This window comes from Podarcis muralis, chromosome 6 (genome assembly GCF_964188315.1).
Source record: "Podarcis muralis chromosome 6, rPodMur119.hap1.1, whole genome shotgun sequence".
NCBI lineage: Eukaryota > Metazoa > Chordata > Lepidosauria > Squamata > Lacertidae > Podarcis > Podarcis muralis.
Window position 1 is genome coordinate 2,732,268 of NC_135660.1, and position 20,087 is coordinate 2,752,354.

General features: G+C 49.1%; 1 protein-coding gene across 5 annotated transcripts in view; it reads right to left on the minus strand.

Moving 5' to 3' along the window:
* The window catches only part of LPP (LIM domain containing preferred translocation partner in lipoma), a 286,392-nt gene that overhangs the window by 106,252 nt on the left and 160,053 nt on the right, over positions 1–20,087 (minus strand). For all 5 annotated transcript variants that reach the window (XM_077929605.1, XM_077929604.1, XM_077929606.1 and 2 more), the window contains 2 exons: positions 16,191–16,318; positions 9,258–9,380 (listed from right to left, as the gene is read on the minus strand). In XM_077929605.1, coding sequence (XP_077785731.1) covers positions 9,258–9,380; positions 16,191–16,318 — 251 coding nt within the window. The remainder of the gene's footprint in view (positions 1–9,257; positions 9,381–16,190; positions 16,319–20,087) is intronic.

Consider the following 20,087-nt stretch of genomic DNA (forward strand, 5'->3'; position numbering starts at 1 on the left):
TTGAGATAAACAAGCCGTGCCTCTCCCCATTTTAAGAAGCTCACCCCCTGCTAAGGTCCCCTTAACCACAAGGGTCTTTTGCGAGGGGTGGGCCTTCCACCCATGACTTTGGAGGGTGCAAGCTGGTCAGAGAGCATGGGCAGGTGGCCTGATGCTAAGAACTTTGCATCTCCCACCCAGAAGATGGAGTTTGTGCTGTTCACCAACTTCTTCAATCATTGCAAGCGCTGGAGGCAAAGGCATCCCTCCCTGTGCGACAATCCCACCTGTTCCCTGGGAATCAGATCTGGCCAGGACAGCAACTGGTGCAAGCAAAAAGGGCCCGATTCCCTTGGGTGGTTTTCTTCCTGAACTTCCAACCCTGATCCCCCGTCAGAATTGGTGCTTGAAGAAAACCAGTGAAAACCAGGCTTCCCTCAAGTGGGTGAGATAAAGGAGTTGTTTTTACTTAAAAAAAACCAGCCCCTTTCCCTTCCCTTCCCTTCTCTCTCTCTCTCCACCCCTTTAGCTGCTTTCTTCAACCTTCTGAAGGCGCAAATCAATGCTCTCTAGGATTCGGGGTGACTCCGCTGCCCCTCGCTGTCATTGAGCACGCTTGAAAGTGCATTGGGGAGGGGGGGCAGCTGAGTTCAAATCAATCAGCTTCCCCTTTCTTCTGCCCCCTCCCTCCCCCCCCCCCAGCAACCCGGGGAAACATAACTCAAGAAGCAGCAAATTCATAAGCTCACACACGAAACGTGCTGCCCGCCTAGGAGATGATCCATCTGGCAAGCTGACACAGTAATAAGTCTGCCTAATTGTCAGGTCAGGCATAATACTGTGCATTGCTGTCAGTCGCTTCGCTGCAGCTTTGTACTGGAGATGTAAAACTCCTTGTACTGTGTGTATGTTGCGTGGGCAGGCGGGGAGATAAATCAGACAGACAGAAGGTGGAGGGGCGGGCAGGGCAAGCGCGCGGGGGGGGGGGGGTAGCCAGCAGAGGAATGAGCCAGGAGGCAGGCGGGAGCTGGAGACAAGGGTCCACAGAATCACAGAGCTGGAAGGGGACCCGAGGGTCATCTAGTCCAACCCCCTGCAATGTAGGACTTGCTGTCAGGGACTGGTCCGAAGAGGAGGAGTGGTGGAGTCCGCTGCCCCCCTCCTCCGGCACTTCCCAGAGAAGAGGGAGACAGTATAGATTTAGAACAGTGGTTTGCAGAAGGACATAGTTCAGAGGCTGCAGAGGGGAGAAGCTGGGAAATATTGGGGTTAAGAACTTAATTCGTTCTGGAGGTCCGTTCTTAACCTGAGACTGTTCTTAACCTGAAGCACCACTTTGGCTAATGGGGCCTCCTGCTGCTGCCATGCCGCTGCTGCGCAATTTCTGTTCTTTTCCTGAAGCAAAGTTCTTAACCCAAAGTTCTATTTCTGGGTTAGCAGAGTCTGTAACCTGAAGCGTCTGTAACCTGAAGTGTCTGGACCAACCCAGCTCAGCATGTAAGGCTGATACTCTTATACAGACCTATGGGCCACCTAGCTCAGAAGGCTCATACACTGACTTGAACTGGCTCTCTGGAGTCTCAGGCAGTCCTGGGTGCAAATGTCATCGGGGACGGAGCCTGGGACCTTCTGTATGTAAAGAAGATGCTTTGCCACTGACCTATGGCCCTTCCTGTGGTTACTGGTCAATAAAGTGCCTGCTAAGGCAGCCGTATCCCCTTTATGTCCAGTTAGTTTAGCCCTGTCTACTCAGATTGGCAGCTGCTCTCCAAGGTCCTGCACGCTGAGCTCCCTTAAGTGGCTGGTGACTGATCCTTGGATGTTCTAAATGCAAAGCAACTGCTCTGCGACTGAGTCATGGTCCCCCAGAACTCAGGTGTGGGATTGGTCTGTTTTGGAAATTAATAAAAGCAGGTTTAAAAAAATAATAATGAGGGAGGGGGAACCAGAAGAAAGGAACAGAGATGCTCGCTGGCAGAAGATGGAGCAAGCTTGTTTTCTGCTGCTCCAGAAAGGAGGACCAATGGCTTCAAGCTACAAGAAAAGGACTAACTAGACAACAGGAATAACTTTCTGTTGGTAAGAGCAGTTCTATGGAAGGTGACTGACCCTCGTCTATCAGGGATTCTGAGATGGTCTGCATTGCGGGGGGTTGGGATAGATGACCTTTGGTGTCCCCTCGAAGTCAACAATTCTAGGGTTCTATAAAAACACAAGCTGCAGCGTCCTGAAACCAGCCTGATCCCTTCCTCCCTTCTGGATGGGACCAGTTCCCACCTCTCTCATCCAGACAGAGAGAGAGAGAGAGATAAAATGAGTTTTGGTTTCTCCTCTTGAAGTCAATGAAACTTTAATATATACAGAAAGCAAAGGCACGTCCAGACATCCGCAAACAGATCTCAATATGTTCCAGGCAGCCAGCGCTGCAAAAGGCAATCAATATATTTTGTGTTGTTTCTTTTTTTAAAAAAAAGCAAGCCCAGGGAAGAGAGAGGGAGGGAAGAGGCGCAGACGGCTCTCTGACAAAGTGTCTGAGAGACGCATCCTCCACCCACAGCTAAACTGTTCTGTACTGAGAACATCTTGCAATTGTTCCAAAGCAGTCTGGAGCTTTAAAAGCGCATCATGTATTTATTCCTGCCAGGAGGGAGCAGGGTCTGGCAGATAAACAGCGCCGCAGACGAAACGTTTTGCCTTTCCCCCGGCTCCCTAAAACACTCACATACCACACAGGACGGAGACGCTGTCTCACTCGGGGGCTCACCAGAGCTCAGCCCCCCGAACCTATTTACAGCTCCAGGTCACAAAGGAATAATGCAGCACTACAGAGCATATGCAGAGTGCCTTTTCATCACAACGCTAGCCAAACGCATGTCCGAGATTGAGAGAACTTCCAGATAGGGGAGGGCATATAACCAGGAGTTGAGTGTCGGACTAGGACCTACGAGACTGGGGTTCGAATCTTCACTCAGCCATTAACTCAATGGCCAGTCACTCACTCTCAGCCTGGCCTACCTCTCAGGGTTGTTGTGGGGGTTAAATGTGGGAGGAGGAGAACGATGTACGTCACCTTGTATAGAGGAAAGGTGGGGTGTAAATGCTCCTTCTCAGGTGTGCAAACCAGGGAGGGGAATGTTATTGTACCCCACTCCTCCCATCCTTGAAAACAGGCCAGTCTGTTGGGGCAAATGACTACAGAGGGGGTGACTGCTGGATCCATCAAGGGGACCAGCTCTCCAAGCTGCCTAGCCCCACTCCCTCGGCAAGGGACCCTTAAAAGGCGAAGCTGCTGCCTAAGTTGTTTTTTATCATCATCATCATCATCAAAATTTGTATACTGCCCAACATCCCAAAAAATCACAGGGTAGTTCACAACATAAAAATGCAAAATGGGAACACAAAATGCACAACAAAAACAGGAACAAAACAAGCCAATAAACACCCCCTCTCACAAAAGGCCATAGATTGTTTTATCAACCAAAGGCTTGGGAGAAGAGGGACACTTTTGCCTGGCACCTAAAGAGATGTAATGAAGGCACCAGGAGAGCCTCCCTGGGCAGAGCATTCTGTAAATGGGGAGCCACCACAGAAAAGGCCCCGTTCTCGTGTTGCCACCCTCTGGGCCTCTCGTGGAGGAGTCACATGAAGAAGGGTCTAGAATAGATGATGATCACTAGGCCCATATGGGGAGAGGCATTCCAGTCCTGAACTGTTGAATTGTCCTGGAAACTGATTGGCAACCAGTGTAGTCGGGCCAGGATCGCTGTTATTTGCTTGAACTGTCTTGCCGCAGTGTCTGCCAAATTCTGCACCAGCTGAAGTTTCCGAACCGTCTTCAGAGGCAGCCACACAGGTTTTCTTCTTCTTTGGCGATCCCTTGTAGCCGAGTAAGATTGTCTTCCATAAACACAGTTTTAAGAATGAGTCCGTAAGTGACTGTGGAGGCCAATTCTGGATCCACACGTCCTTCCACAGTGGGGGCATTGGTTTCTGGGTGGGAGTTAATCATGGTGAGGGTTTGCCAAGCGTGCCTTCCTCCTAGCATGTTTCTCCCTTGCGTCCTGAGTTTGAGTGTCTTCAAAGCCCATGACGCCTTTGGTAAAGGCTGTTCTCCAACTGGAGCGCTCACAGGCCAGTGTTTCCCAGTTGTTGGTGTTTATACTGCATTTTTTAAGATTTGCCTTGAGACGGTCTTTAAACCTCTTTTGTTGACCACCAGCATTACGCTTTTCATTTTTAAGTTCGGAATAGGGTAGCTGCTTTGGAAGGCGATAATCAGGCATCCGCACAACATGACCAGTCCAACGAATTTGATGTTGAAGAATCATCGCTTCAACACTGGGGATCTTTGCTTCTTCCAGGACACTGATATTAGTTCACCTGTCTTCCCAAGTGGTGTGTAAAATTTTTCAGAGGCACTGTTGATGGAATCTTTCGAGGAGTTGGAGATGGCCTTTATAAGTGGTCCGTGTTTCACAAGCATACAACACATTGCAGTAATCTAACCCAGAGCTTACAATTGACAACAGAAGTTAGGCTCTCCCTGTCCAGATAGGGGCACAGCTGGGCCACCAGCCAAAGGTGATGGAAGGCCCTCAGTGCCACTGAGACCACCTGGGCCTCAAGTGACAGCAAAGGAAGTACCCCCATTATTGAAATGTTGTTTTTCAATTTGCATCATTTGCATTGTTTGGATTCACATTCATTTGCTCATTGTGAGCCACCTTGGGGGCCTTTTGGGGCCGAAAGGCAGAATAGGAAGAGAAAGGCAACATAACATAACATAATACAGGAAATGAATTCGGAGACTTCCAAGAGATAGCTGCAGAAACTAACCCTCACTGTTGTATGCCAGGGATGATTGTTGTTGTTGTTGTTGAGTTGTTTAGTGGTGTTCGACTCTTCGTGACCCCCTGGACCAGAACACGCCAGGCACTCCTGCCTTCCACTGCCTCCTGCAGTTTGGTCAAACTCATGCTGGTAGCTTCAAGAACACTGTCCCACCATCTTGTCCTCCATCACCCCCCTTCTCCTTGTGCCCTCCATCTTTCCCAACATCAGGGTCTTTTCCAGGGAGTCTTCTCTTCTCATGAGGTGGCCAAAGTATTGGAGCCTCAGCTTCACGATCTGTCCTTCCAGTGAGCACTCAGGGCTGATTTCCTTAAGAATGGATGCGTTTGATCTTCTTGCAGTCCATGGGACTCTCAAGAGTCTCCTCCAGCACCATAATTCAAAAGCATCCATTCTTCAGCGATCAGCCTTCTTTATGGTCCAGCTCTCACTTCCATACATCACTACTGGGAAAACCAGAGCTTGAACTATACGGACCTGTGTTGGCAAGGTGATGTCTCTACTTTTTAAGATGCTGTCTAGGTTTGTCATTGCTTTTCTCTCAAGAAGCAGGCGTCTTTTAATTTTGTGGCTGCCAGGGATGATTAACCTGCAGGAAACAAACCCCCATGATCCCTGACAACTCTCCCCACCCAGGTAAGAACATAAGGAGAGCCTGCTGGATCAGGCCCAAGGGGATCAGGCCACCCTGCCCTCACAGTGGCCAACCAGAGTCCACAAGCAGGACTCGAACACAGGAGCGCTCTCCCTTCGTGTGGTTTCCAGCAATGCTGCCTTCGACCACGGAGGCCGAGCTGAGCTAGTAGCCACTCTCCCCCTTATGAGTTTGTCCAATCCTCTTTTAAAGCCATCCAAGGCTGGTGAGCATCACTGATTTTTGTGGGAGGGAGTTCCATAGACACAAATGAGATGGGAAGAAAAGTCAGCTGTGAGCTTTTCAGCCGGTACGCCAAGTGAGTTTTTTATATTTCATTTCATACGCCTTGTAGGCGCTTGAATAATAACCGTTAATATTTTGAAGCGCCTTAGTAAACGATAGCAAGCGAAAGTGCTTTCTCTGCTTTTGCCTGAGACAGCTGGATTACTGTAGTTTCCTGCAACCGGTATTCAGAACCTGCTTCCAAATGTGGATACACACAAGTGGGGAAAACAGGGGTTCAGGCCAAGGTAAGGGACAACATAAAGTATAATACATAAAGCAAATTAGGTTCAACAAATGTACCCGCAATTACAAAACATACAGTGCAAACTCCAGAGTTATCAGCCTAAGTCCAAAACTAAAATGACACATTTTTTTCAAATCTCTGGCGCAAGAAAGTTCCTGGAAGTGGCAGAGCAGCTGTGGCAAAAGGACTGGAGGCCAGTAATCCCAGTTTCAGAGGAAAACTCCTCCTACAAAACAGCAACCCAAGCCAAACCGTAAGAAACAAACTTTCCGAGGCCGTGAGCATGCTGACTCACCCTGTCAGGTTAGTAAGGTCCCGCAAAGGGTACAAGGGAGGTGTCTGCGCAAACTGGCCGGCACAGCATAGAGGGAGCCATCTAGTGAGCATTTATAGGGAACATAGAAGAAATACCAGAGGCTTCTAAAAAAGAAGTTTCAAGAAGCAACCCAAATCAAAGCCCATGCGGTGCAATTGTGCCGAAGAGATGGACGAACTTAATTTCTTGTCTTAAGAGTATTGATTCTGTTGTATGGGTCAGATTTCAATTGCAAAACGGCGAAAAATTATATGTGCTTTTTCTGAAGGTGATGTTCCACCGGAAGGGAATTTATCAAGGCACTCCTACAGCGGGTGGAAGCAGGTGGCGCTGTGGGTTAAACCACAGAGCCTAGGACTTGCCGGTCGGAAGGTCGGCAGTTCAAATCCCCACAACGGGGTGAGCTCCTGTTGCTCAGTTCCAGCTCCTCTCAACCTAGCAGTTCGAAAGCACGTCAAAGTGTAAGTAGATAAATAGGTAGCACTCCGGCGGGAAGGTAAATGGCATTTCCATGCGCTGCTCTGGTTCGCCAGAAGCAGCTTCGTCATGCTGGCCACATGACCCGGAAGCTGTACGCCGACTCCCTTGGGCAATAAAGCGAGATGAGTGCCGCAACCCCAGAGTTGGTCACGATTGGACCTAATGGTCAGGGGTCCCTTTACCTTTACCTTTACCTAAAGCGGGATGTACAGTACTTATCTGTGTATAAGACTAGGTTTTTCTCTTTAAAAATCATGCTAAAAAGTGGGGGCCATCTTATACATGGATAGTGCATAGGGTGAACGTTTGATTGGCTGCTGCCGCGGCTGCCAGTGGCTATTGGGCGTGTTATTGGCTGCTGCGTCAAGGGCTAGTGTTGATTGGCTGACGCTGCGGCAATTGGGTGGGCAATTGGCAGCTTCTGCTGGCGAGTGGAAAGAAAAGAGGCGGCAACAACTCTGGGCTCAACAACTCTGGGCGCCTTATACATGGGGGCGCCTTATACATGGATAAGTACGGTATGTTTTGTAATTGCGGGTACATTTGTTGAACCTTACTTGCTTTATATATTATACTGTATATTGCACCTTACCTGGGCCTGAACCCCTGTCCCCCCCACTTATGTATATTTTCATACAGCGGGGTCCCCCCTTTTTATGTCTCCAACTGTGGAGGTACAGTATAGCAATCCTGGCTAGTTGCTGTCGATAGTTCTCTCCTCCGCGAATTTGCCCAATCCTCTTTTAAAGCCATCTCAGTTGTTGCTCATCACTGCCTCTTGTGGGAGTGAGTTCCACGGGTTAACAAAGGACATTATTTTATCCATCCTGCATCTCCCAAGTTTCAGCTTCATTGGGTACCCACAAATCCTAGCGTTAGGGGAGAGGGCTTCCCTCTTCTTCTTCTTCTTCTTCTTCTTCTTCTTCTTCTTCTCCTCCTCCTCCTCCTCCTCCTCCTCCTCCTCCTCCTCCTCCTCCTCCTCCAGGAAAATATCCCCAGAGTCCCATCCCTCCAGGGCAGCCCCTTGCACTCTCCTTCCGGGCGCACAAACAGAAAACTGCTCTTCCGAAGCCCTGGCTTCCTGTGTGACTCATCCCTGCCACCCACCTCACCCCGGTTTCACCCCACGGTGCTGACGCAGGCACCCTGCTGATAGCAGAGCTGTTTCCAGAGCATTTTCAGCCCGGGGGATTAGACAACAAAGAGGGGCTGTAGGGGGCGGGGAGAGAGAGAGAGAACACAATTTGAAGCTCAGATCGCAGGAGCGACAGCGGCAGCCAGAAGGGAAAGATTCTCTGGCACAGCGATCGAGAGAGGCTGTTGCTTCTTTTTTTTAAGCAAATTGCCTGGTTTCTCTTCACAGGTATCTGTGCAGAAGCTCTGTGCATAGCACTTAAATGTGGAGGGGAAAGCAACGCTGCGCCTGCTACCATAACCCTGGCCTGCAAGCATTCACAGAATCAATGCAGGAATCTCAGCTAAAGCCCTTTGTGGCTTAGGGCCCTCGTATTTATGGGACCACCTCTCCTGGTCTGCCCCTTCATGGACCTTAAGGTCCATGAATAATCATAGTTTAGAGGTTCCAGGCCCTAAGGAAGTCAGGCTATCCTCCACCAGGGCCAGGGCCTTCTCAGTGGTGGCTCCGACCTGGTGGAATGCTCTGTCCCATGAGGCCAGGGCCCTGCAGGATTTAACCTCCTTCTGCAGGGCCTGTAAGACAGACCTATTCCACCTGGCTTTCAATTTGAACTTAGCCTGATCTTTTATTCCCCTTCCTTCCCTCCCCCTCCCCTTTTTATGAAGATTCCCTGCTCTGGGATCCCACAACTGGTTCTCCCCTGGTCTCCTCGCTGGCCCAAATAGGACTAATTTAGCCAGCTAGCCCTGGTGATCATCTAATGTTTAATGGATGAATTCCCCCCCCCCCCCATTGATTTTTGAATTCTGAATTTATTGTTATCCACGTTTTATACTGTATTTTACGCTGTTTTTTGTTGCATAAATTAAGTGTTTTAAATTTGTTGTAAGCTGCCCTGAGCCCGGTTTTTGAACCGGGAAGGGTGGGATATAAATAAATTATTATTATTATTATTATTATTATTATTATTATTATTATTAAGCACCCGCGGCAATGGGCCACCCAACTTCTGCTTAAAAACCTCCAAGGAAAGCTCGTCTTTCACCTGCTAAAAGGGGAGGGATTCACTAGTGGCTTGCATCGTTCTCAAGGCAATTTGCTAACAGAATAGAGGCACGGAACACTGATGTGGTAGGAACCAGCGTGCTGCTCTACACGGTATTTATGAAAAATAAAAAAATACCTTGCCACTTTTTCACAGTCTGTTTTGAATGCAACAGGCAGCATGTGACAATGTACGGCCCCAACTCAAGCCCCCGTCCGAGAGAAGAGGCTGAGTGTGGCCGCTGGACCCTGTGTCCCTCTGCCATCTCTCCCCAACTCTGACCTGTTGCGTCCGCGGCTTGTAAGGCGAGCTGTTCTCCAAGTCAGCCAAGATGCTGGTCAAGGAGTCGATTTCCGCGTCCAGACTGGAACGTCTCTCCTCCAGGGTCTTGCCGCCGGCGCTGACCTAGACGAAGAGGGAAGGAACACACAAAGAAATGAAGGAATTTGGCATTAAGGGTGGAGACAGGTGGAGTCAGAGGTGAATTTATGGCCTGTGGGGTCTTCTGCACAGCCCATTTGGAGGGAGTTCTCTTCATTCACTGGACCATAAAGAAGGCTGATCACCGAAGAATTGATGCTTTGAATAATGGTGCTGGAGGAGACTCTTGAGAGTCCCATGGACTGCAAGAAGATCCAACCTCTCCACACAGGTACTCAACCACAACGTTGCTCCCGCAACCTGGGACCGGGCTGACTGGCCTTTATCTTCTGTGAGGCCAGGGGCGGTCCCGGCCCCCAGGAGCCCCGCCTCTCCTGGCCTTAAGGCGAACACTCCTCCTGGGAGAAACCAGTTCCCTTCGCCTCTCTGCCCTGAGCCTCTGCAGTTCAGGAGAGGCTGAAGGGTTACTGGGCCCAGGGGAAGACTCACCTGTAGGCACTGAGTCCTCAACCACCTCTGGAGCCAGAATGGATTCACCTGGTGCCTGCTCCTGAGGATCCAGCACAGGTGCCGGCGCCTCAGAATCAAGGCCCTGCCCCAGTTCAGCCGGCCCTGGAGGCGGGGACTCATGTGCAGGCTGGGATTCCTCCAGTTCACTCTCTGAATCGGATTCCCAGGCCATCACAAGTGTGTTCTGGGGCGGAATCGCTGGGTGTGATTCTGCAAAGCCTTCAGCAATTTGAAGGGTGGTGATGGAAGCTGCCTCGTACCAGACCAGGCCATTGATTGAGCTATGTGGCAGGGGGCATTCCCTAGATATGCAGGGGGCTCAACCTGGGTCGTTCTGCATTCAAAGCAGATCCTCTGCTCTCACGTTACAGCCCGCCTCACTTATGAACGGTGGAGAACAGGGGTGTCAAAAGCACTTCCCCATTTTGCTCTGCAAGGAGCTGGGGGCTTTGTTCTGCACTGGAGGTTTCTCTGAGCACCTTGAAATCTGGCTTGTTGGGTAGTAATAGAAGATGCTCTTGGGGGAGAAATTTGGGGGGGACGCTCCCCTTGCCCAGCTGTTCCACCAAGGCCCTTTGGATCTCAGGCAACAAAGCATCAATTTACAACCGCTGTCAAGACACTGATGGGTTATATAATTCCCCAATAATAATAAATTATTGGGGGGAAACGAGGAGAGCAGAGTAAGGAAGGAAGCAGTCTGGAAGCAAAGCTCCTCTTGGGCTTCTCAAGTGTAAAGTATTGCACTTGGGCAAAAAAAATGAGAGGCACAAATACAAGATGGGGGACACCTGGCAGTACATGTGAAAAGGATCTAGGAGTCTTGGTTGACCACAAACTTGACATGAGCCAACAGTGTGACGTGGCAGCTAAAAAAGCCAATGCAATTCTGGGCTGCATCAATAGGAGTATAGCATCTAGATCAAGGGAAGCAATAGTGCCACTGTATTCTGCTCTGGTCAGACCTCACCTGGAGTACTGTGTCCAGTTCTGGGCACCACAGTTCAAGAAGGACACTGACAAACTGGAACGTGTCCAGAGGAGGGCAACCAAAATGGTCAAAGGCCTGGAAATGATGCCTTATGAGGAACGGCTAAGGGAGCTGGGCATGTTTAGCCTGGAGAAGAGGAGGTTAAGGGGTGATATGATAGCCATGTTCAAATATATAAAAGGATGTCACATAGAGGAGGGAGAAAGGCTGTTTTCTGCTGCTCCAGAGAAGCGGACACGGAGCAATGGATCCAAACTACAAGAAAGAAGATTCCACATAAACATTAGGAAGAACTTCCTGACAGTAAGAGCTGTTCGGCAGTGGAATTTGCTGCCAAGGAGTGTGGTGGAGTCTCCTTCTTTGGAGGTCTTTAAGCAGAGGCTTGACAACCATATGTCAGGAGTGCTCTGATGGTGTTTCCTGCTTGGCAGGGGGTTGGACTCGATGGCCCTTGTGGTCTATTCCAACTCTATGATTCTATGATTCTCATCCAAGATGTGCTGCATATTTGTGTGCTGAGAATGAAGCCGGGGGGGGGGGGAGCGAGGCATGGCAGCTGCTGTCCTTTAAAAATGGGGACCGGATCCCTCTTGAGTCAACTCTGAGAACGTACTCAAGTCACCCTGCTAACCAGGAGAGCTGCGATTCCTCTCGATTGAGCCGGGCCTGAAATGCCATTGGATGATAGATACAAATGAAAGAGAAGGCTATGTCCTGCCAGATCTGCAATTGTATTATGAAGTAGCTTGTTTGTGTTGGTTGAAAGAATGGATAGTATTGGACAATGCGGACATTTTAGATTTAGAAGGTCATAAATTAAAATTCAGTTGGCATGCATGTCTTTGGTATGGGAAGGCTAAAATCCATAAGAGTTTTTTGAACCACATTCTTAGGAAGAATCTGTATAGAGACTGGTAGAAATATAAAAATCGGCTGGGGGGGAAAAAACACACCTTTATGGCTATCTCTCAATGAGATACCCCTTCATGGATCACTGCCTTGCCATGGCGAAGGGGCTTGAATAACTCAGAGAAGCTATGAACTATGTCGTGCAGGGCCACCCAAGATGGACAGGTCATAGTGGAGAGTTTTGACCAAAAGTGATCCACCTAGAGGAGGAACCGGCAAGCCACTCCAGTATCCCTGGCAAGAAAACTCCATGGACAAAGACAACAGCCATCTCCCAATGAAGCAATTACAATTAAAAGTTAATATGGACAGACAATGGGCAATTTACAGGGATCTGCTGGATTTTACAGTGGGTGGGGGGTAACCCAGACTGAAATCAATGGAAAACTTAAGGAGCCAAGTTACGGATTGGTTGCAATTTCACCAGATATACGACATGTTTAAATGAGATAGAAAGAATGGATTTCTGGATCAAAGCTCCCAATTTGAAAAAGAAGCAAAATAAGGATAAAGTTCTGTCTAAAATGTGTTATTTTTTATCAGAATGGGAAACAAAAGCCGAGCTAGTTAAAGCTTCAATGAAACACTGGGCAACAGATATAGGACACAATATAGATCTTCACCTCTTGGAGAAACTTTGGGAAAGCACCCTGAAATTTACTGCAAGTTATTCACTGAAAGATAGGGATGCGGGTGGCGCTGTGGGTTAAAGCACAGAGCCTAGGACTTGCCGATCAGAAGGTAAACGGTTCGAATCCCCGTGATGGGGTGAGCTCCCGTTGCTCGGTCCCTGCTCCTGCCAACCTAGCAGTTTGAAAGCACGTCAAGTGCAAGTAGATAAATAGGTACCACTACGGCGGGAAGGTAAACTGCATCTCCGTGCACTGCTCTGGTTCGCCAGAAGCGGCTTAGTCATGCTGGCCACATGACCCGGAAGCTGTATGCCGGCTCCCTCGGCCAATAAAGCGAGATGAGCGCCGCATCCCCAGAGTCGGTCAGAACTGGACCTGATGGTCAGGGGTCCCTTTACCTTTACCTATTCACTGAAAGAGAATTATTTGAAAATGATTCATAGATAGTACCTAACTCCGAGTAGGTTGGCTAAGATTTATGAAACAGAATCAGATATGTGTTGGAAATGTAAAGAAGCAGAGGGAGCCTTTTTTCACATGTGGTGGACATGAAACAAGGTAAAAGGATATTGGGAAATGATTTATAATGAATTGAAAAACATTTTTGAAACTACTTTCCCCCCAAAACCAGAGTCCTTCCTGATGGGAATAACCCTGACAGAAATTCCTAGGTGTCAGAAAAGGTTATTTATGTATGCAACAACTGTGGCCTATGTTTTGTTAGCCCCAGCTAAAGAGGATTGACAACTTAAATTGACAGAGTATGAAGAACTTGCAGATTCAACACGTAGAATAAGAGAGCAAGAAGAACATATATTTAAAGAAGATTAGAATACATTTGTTGAATATCTGGAAAATAACTGTATACACCTGAAAACGCTGGCAGCAGTAAGATCAAATTCAACGGAGTAAATGATTTTTGATGGATGTAAAAGTGGAAAACTGATTTGAATGCTTACAATAAAATATTCAGGAATGTACAATACTTAAATGAACCACAGGAGGAGAAGAAGGGAAGGCACTGGATATTTTGAAGTTCGCAAAATGTTTCTTTTGAAATGTAAAATTGAAAACTCCATAAAAATTATATATAAAGAAGAATTCTAAAATGAAACCTACCCTCGGGGGACTTTAACCCTGCTTTCTGGGGAATTATATTAATGCATCAATACTGGATACATCTGGCCAATAGCAAATGCAGGAAAAACAGGAGACCCATGGATGTTATCTCGGTCGCAGGGAGGCGGAATAACACAGAGAAACTACTTTGCACATCAAATCGGTTTATGTTGTTGTTGTAAAGACGACTCATTATTGCTTGGCTAGAATTAGAGCTGCATCTGGCTTGGAAATTACACTGTTTTGGGGGAAAACCTCTGTATCTTGGGGTGTGTTTTTGGCGTTAGAGGGAATAGGAGGTGGTGCGGCATCTTCTGCCCCCCCCCAAAAAACCCCAGCTCCTTTGCCCCGCCACTTGTGTCCCATCTGGGGATGAAGACCCAGGCCCATCCAGAAACGTCATTAAACCTTTTCCCTGCAGCAGCGCTCTTTCTGACGAAGAACAGCTCCAGAGGATATTGCCTCTTCTCTCCCCTTTTAATTAATAAAATTACAGCCCAGAGCTCATTATCGATAATTATGGCCACTGCGAGAGCTTCCCGTTTCTTTGCTGGCTCCCACCCCCGCCGACCTTAATCCTGTTCCAAATGCAGCATGAATTAGCGTTTAATTAGCCATTAAATAGAATTAACGGTCTCTGGCGGCAAGGTGGCACACAATCGGAGGAGGAGGAGAAGAGAAGGGAGGCTTCCTGGCGCAGGACAAGTCCGGCAGCCGCGACTAGGGGGAGATTCTCAACAAACCAGAAGCTCTCGTTCTCAGCCAGTTGACAGAATGTCACCAACGGGTCAGGCAGAGACACCATCCGCATGCGCCCGTCGCCGCAGAAAATACTTCTGACGGGAATTCCATCTTCGCCCTCCGTAACTGAGCTGTGGGAGAACTCGCCCTGCCAAGTCTCATCTTCTCAGAGAACTGAGACCCCCAGGGATCATCTAGTCCAACCCCCTGCAAGGCAGGAACAACGCCTAGAGAATCCCTGAGAGATGGTCACCCAAAGTCTGCTTGAAAACCTCCATGCAAGGAGAGTCCATCACCCAGCGAGGAAGTTCACTGTAACATCAAATGGCTCTTACCGTCAGAATAATATGAGAATAATGATTTATTACTTATACCTTGTCCATCTGGCTGGCAAAGATCATCTGAAGAAACCCCATGGGGTGGTTGGGAGATTATTATTATTATTATTATTATTATTATTTGAATGTCTATACTGCCCTATACCAGGGGGGGGGGGGTCACAGAATAAAATCAAGATGTTGTTGTTGTTGTTTAGTTGTTCAGTCGCGTACGACTCCTCGTGACCCCATGGACCAGAGCACGCCAGGCACCCCTGTCCTCCACTACCTCCCGCAGTTTGGTCAAACTCATGCAGTTTGGTCAAAATCAAGATATAAAACCACAAAATACATAATAAAAATAAAAATAAACCAACTCAATACGCCTCCAACAAAAAGCACATTTTAATAGGGCATAGGATGTCCACCAGATCAACAAAAGGCCTGCTTAAAAAGGAAAAATTTTGCCTGGTGCCTAAAGGTGTATAATTAAGGCACCAGGTGTACTTCCCTGGGGAGCCACTGCAACAAAGGCCCTGTTCTCGTGTTGCCACCCTCTGGACCTCTCGAGGAGGAGGCTCATGAAGGAGGTCCTCAGAAGATGATCTCAGGGTCCAGGTAGGTTCATACTGAAAGTGGTGGTCCTTGAGGTATTGCAGTCCTCAGATAGACTTCATAAGGCCGTCCAATGTTGTTATTCTTAAAAAAGGGGGTGGTATGAAAAGGGATGGTTTTCCCAGTAGTGATGTATGGAAGTGAGAGCTGGACCATAAAGAAGGCTGATCACCGAAGAATTGATGCTTTTGAATTATGGTGCTGGAGGAGACTCTTGAGAGTCCCATGGACTGCAAGAAGATCCAACCTCTCCATTCTTAAGGAAATCAGCCCTGAGTGCTCACTGGAAGGACAGATCGTGAAGCTGAGGCTCCAGTACTTTGGCCACCTCATGAGAAGAGAAGACTCCCTGGAGAAGACACTGATGCTGGGAAAGATGGAGGGCACAAGGAGAAGGGGGCGACAGAGGACGAGATGGTGGGACAGTGTTCTCGAAGCTACCAGCATGAGTTTGACCAAACTGCGGGAGGCAGTGGAAGACAGGACGGCCTGGCGTGCTCTGGTCCAGGAGGTCAAGAAGAGGCGGACACGACTAAACAACTAAACAACAACAGTGCTAGTATGGGGGGGGGGGATTAAAAAGGAAAGGAAGACCAACGTTATAAATAAAGTAAATACAAGTGATGGTTTAACATATAATGAGAAAGCAATAAGAATGGGATTTTTAAGATACCGTTCTAAGAAAATACGAAGAGGCCTGTTGGTCAGTCCAATGGCCCATTTAGCATCTTGTTCTCGCCGTGGCCGACCAGATACACCAAATAGAAACCCACAAGCAGAACTCAAGCACAATTCCTCCACAAATTTGGCCATCACTGCCTCCGGTGGCAGGGAGTTCCACAGTTTAACTACAAGCCACGTGAAGCAGCTCTTTCTTTTGGTGGTCACCACTGCCGCTGTACAGCACCTAGCACCATGGGTACTTGATTCGCCTTGACCACAGCTGGGCACCACAAGAACCCCATGCATGCCCTTGGTAGCACCGTGGATGCCTTCTTACCTGAACATTGAACATGGCTTCATCAGGAGGAGGAGGAGGAGGAAGAAAGGCACTGGGCGGCGGTGGAGGAGGATTCCCAAGATCGTCAGAAGGAGGTGGAGGTGGTGGTGGTGGTGGTGGGAAGTCACCTATAGATGACAGGAATAATAATAATAATAATTTTATTATTTGTACCCCACCCATCAACGATCAAGCTGAACGCAAGATAAATACAATATCCCTCTAGACCACAGGTTCTCTGAGGGTTTAGCAGGAAAAGAAGGCAAGTGCGGAGGGAACATTCGAGGGCAATCAAAGAAACACTGAAACAGTTCAGTTTAAAGTAATTCATCAAAGTACAGTGGTGCCTCGCAAGACGAAATTAATTCGTTCCGCGAGTTTTTTCTTCTTGCGAGTTTTTTGTCTTGTGAAGCACGGTTTCCCATAGGAATGCATTGAAAATCAATCAATGCGTTCCTATGGAAACCGCCTTCAGACCAGGTCCGGGGACAGTCTGTCCCCCGACCTCTTCTGAAGGCTGGGGGGGGGGACAAGGGCTTTTCTTCCCACCGCCAGCCTTCAGAAGGCTGTTCTGAAGGCTGGCGGTGGCAAGAAAAGCCCTTCTCCCCACCTCCCGCCCCGCAAGCTCCGGGGACAGGAGGGCTTTGCTGCCGACCGCCAGCATTTTAAAAGCCCCCGGGACAGCGGAGACTTCTCCGCTGTCCCGGGGCGATTTTAAAATGCTGGCGGGCGGCAGCGAAGCCTCCGCTGTCCCGGGGCGATTTTAAAATGCTGGCGGGCGGCAGCGAAGGCTTCGCTGCCGCCCGCCAGCATTTTAAGATCGCCCCGGGACAGCGGAGAAGTCTCCGCTGTCCCAGGAAGGCAGGTGGGGGGGAGCAAAGACTTTTGCTCCCCGCCGGCCTTCAGAAGAGGTCCAGGACCTCTTCTGAAGGCCAGCGGTGGGCGAAAGTCTTTGCTCCTGACCGCCAGCATTTTAAAAGAGGTCCCTGGATATTTCCCTATGGGCTTTCCCATAGGGAAATTCGTCTGGCGAAGCACCTCGAAAAACGGAAAACTCTTTCTTCTTGCGAGTTTTCCGTCTTGCGAGGCATTCGTCTTGCGAGGTACCACTGTAATTTGGTGGGATATACAACCAGAAACAGTATCTATATCTTTCTTCAAGAGCATTGGCTATTCTTCCACAGTTCTCCACGACATATTGCTGTGAGCAGAGATTTCCAGCTCTGACACATATGAAAGATCGGAAAACACAAAGGCTTCTTTATGTTGATGAGGAGAGGAGAGTTGGTTGACCTTCTATAAATGGGATTACCCGGCAAAAGCAAGATCACCCCTCTCATTGGGTTTGCAAGAAATACTCAAGCTACGTCTGCAAGAGGCTCATTGATAGTTATATTGTGGGAATGATTCATCTTCTTATGTAGCTGCGTGGTTTTATACTTTCTGGGTGTCCTGTGACCGTTGTGTTCTGTGTTATAAATCGAGCACTGCTGGGAGCTGTTCCTTTTTGTTTTCCGATGTATATCTTATCAATACAAAATTCAGTGTGGCATGAGCAAATTTTTATTCTGAAAGTGTGCTTCAGAGAAAAAAGTCTGAGAAGCAATGCACAGGCACATCCATCTCCCAAGAGCCTGTGATCTACTCATTGATGGCAGTGATCTACCCATTGCCAAGAGTTTTTGATCTTTTTTGGGGGGGAAGGGGTGGTCAGAGTTGTTGATCTTTTGGGGAGGGTGCCCCAGAGTTGTTCAGCTTTTCTGGGTGATCGATCAGGAGCACCTGGAGATCCAACGATCTACCTGGAAACCCCCCCCTCCATGATCTACGTGTTGGACATGCCTGCTCTAGCAAAAGCTGGGAGCCTCAGACCCTACAATTGTCATCTGAGGCCTTTCACGGTGTGCCCGTTCCACTGGACCTTCCCAGATCTCTGCTAAGCAAGCCAGAGTGCTTAAAAAGCTCTTTCTGTGCCATGGAAAGAGTTTATAAGTCCTCCACTTTGCTTATGGGGCTCTAGGGAAATTGTGGGGCCCCACAAGATACTCTGGGGCCATCTGAGATCTTGGGAAGGCCCTGAGAGATCTCCCACGGCCTCCCAGAAGCCTCACACAACTGCCACAGAGCCCATTAAGGAAAGGAGAGCTGTCAGGGAGACAGTGGTGTAGCGTCGGTTACCTGTGCCCGGGGCAAGGTGCAAAAGAGATGGGGCACTGCAACTAGCTTGTAGTGTTCCCACAGGAAGATCCGCCTGTCAGGCCCAGAAGCTGCTGTGCTGCTAGCCTGTTTCCATACTGATGAGCCTTGGCTGGGGGTTCTCCGGCAGCCCCGGGGCAGGAAGGATCGGAGGGGGGCACCCAGGACAGCAGCAACCTGTTGCACATGGCAGCGGCGGCAGCCATGGCATGAGAAGCGTGTGGCGCGCCATCACGAGATGCTGAAAGGGGTGGGCAATGAGAAGGGGCTCCATCCTGACAAGGGAGGGCCTGGCTGCTGGCATGCACCCAAGGAAATGGGGGGAATTGGCAGACCCCCAGCCGGCCCCAGCCCACTGGCCGGGGTGCCAGGCATACTCCAGTCCATGGTGCAGCATAAATCTGCGACCCAGGCCTTAGAAGACTGAGCACGCTATCCAGCAGAGAAAACGCTGCACAGACAGAAGTGGCACGAGAAGCTGTGTGAGCATATTTACAAGCAGGTTTTATTAAGCATAAGGTAAAGGTAAAGGGACCCCAGACAGTTAAGTCCAGTCGTGAACGACTCTGGGGTTGCGGCGCTCATCTCGCTTTACTGGCCGAGGGAGCCGGCGTACAGATTCCAGGTCATGTGGCCAGCATGACTAAGCCACTTCTGGCGAAACTAGAGCAGCGTACAGAAACACCGTTTACCTTCCCGCCGGAGTGGTACCTATTTATCTACTTGCAGCTTGACGTGCTTTCGAACTGCTAGGTTGGCAGGAGCAGGGACTGAGCAACGGGAGCTCACCCCGTCGCGGGGATTCGAACCACCGACCTTCCAATCGGCAAGGCCAAGGCTCAGTGGTTTAGACCACAGCGCCACCCGCGTCCCCAAAGGAAGGAGAGTCCACCACCAATATTGTAAAGGAATACCGAAACATGGGGAGCTGAACTTAAACTTGGAGAAATGTAATTTGGGAGACACCGGAAATGACAAATTTGTACATCACTCTTTGCGATGCTGGGGAAGTCTGGTTCCTTCGGAGGAGATCTCGTCACCCGCTGTGACCGACATGGTTCACAGGTGAGCAAGGGACCGCCTGGCTTTGAAATCTGCAAGTCCGTATGGTGGATCAGGGCCAGTCACGGTACAGACGAGAGAATCGTTATACCTTGTGTTGCCAAAATAGCTTGTACCGCCTGGAACGGCTTCCACAGAATCCGCGTGGCCAGAACGCCTTCCGTTTGCGTGCCTTAATTGCGGATAAATACTGTGCTGTTAGAAGAAATGTCTTTTAAAAGCCAGATCCCTGGTTCGCTGTCAGGATCAGTGGGGCGCTAATGCGCCTGCCTCCCGGCTGAGAGCGCCTAATTCAGCATCTCATCTTGCCCGCACACACTCGGCCTAACTGATTTCGCCTCTTGATGGGCTTGAAATCAACAGGAAGGCTAATTGCCATTCCTGCCACATCAGACGACGAGTCCTAGAGTAATTTGCCCCAGATAAGAAGCAGATGAACCAGCCCTTCTAATGAGATCCCCCGAAATGTCTTGTTTGCTTCTGAATTTTCTCTCCTCCCTGCTAGGAGATGCTGGAGAAGGTTAAAGCTGCTTTAGTCTTGATAGCTTCGAACAAAGGGCGACCCCTCACTGCACACTGGCTCACAATGGAATCTCACTGCAGGCTCGGGGTCAACCCTACACAAATCTGGAGTCCCTA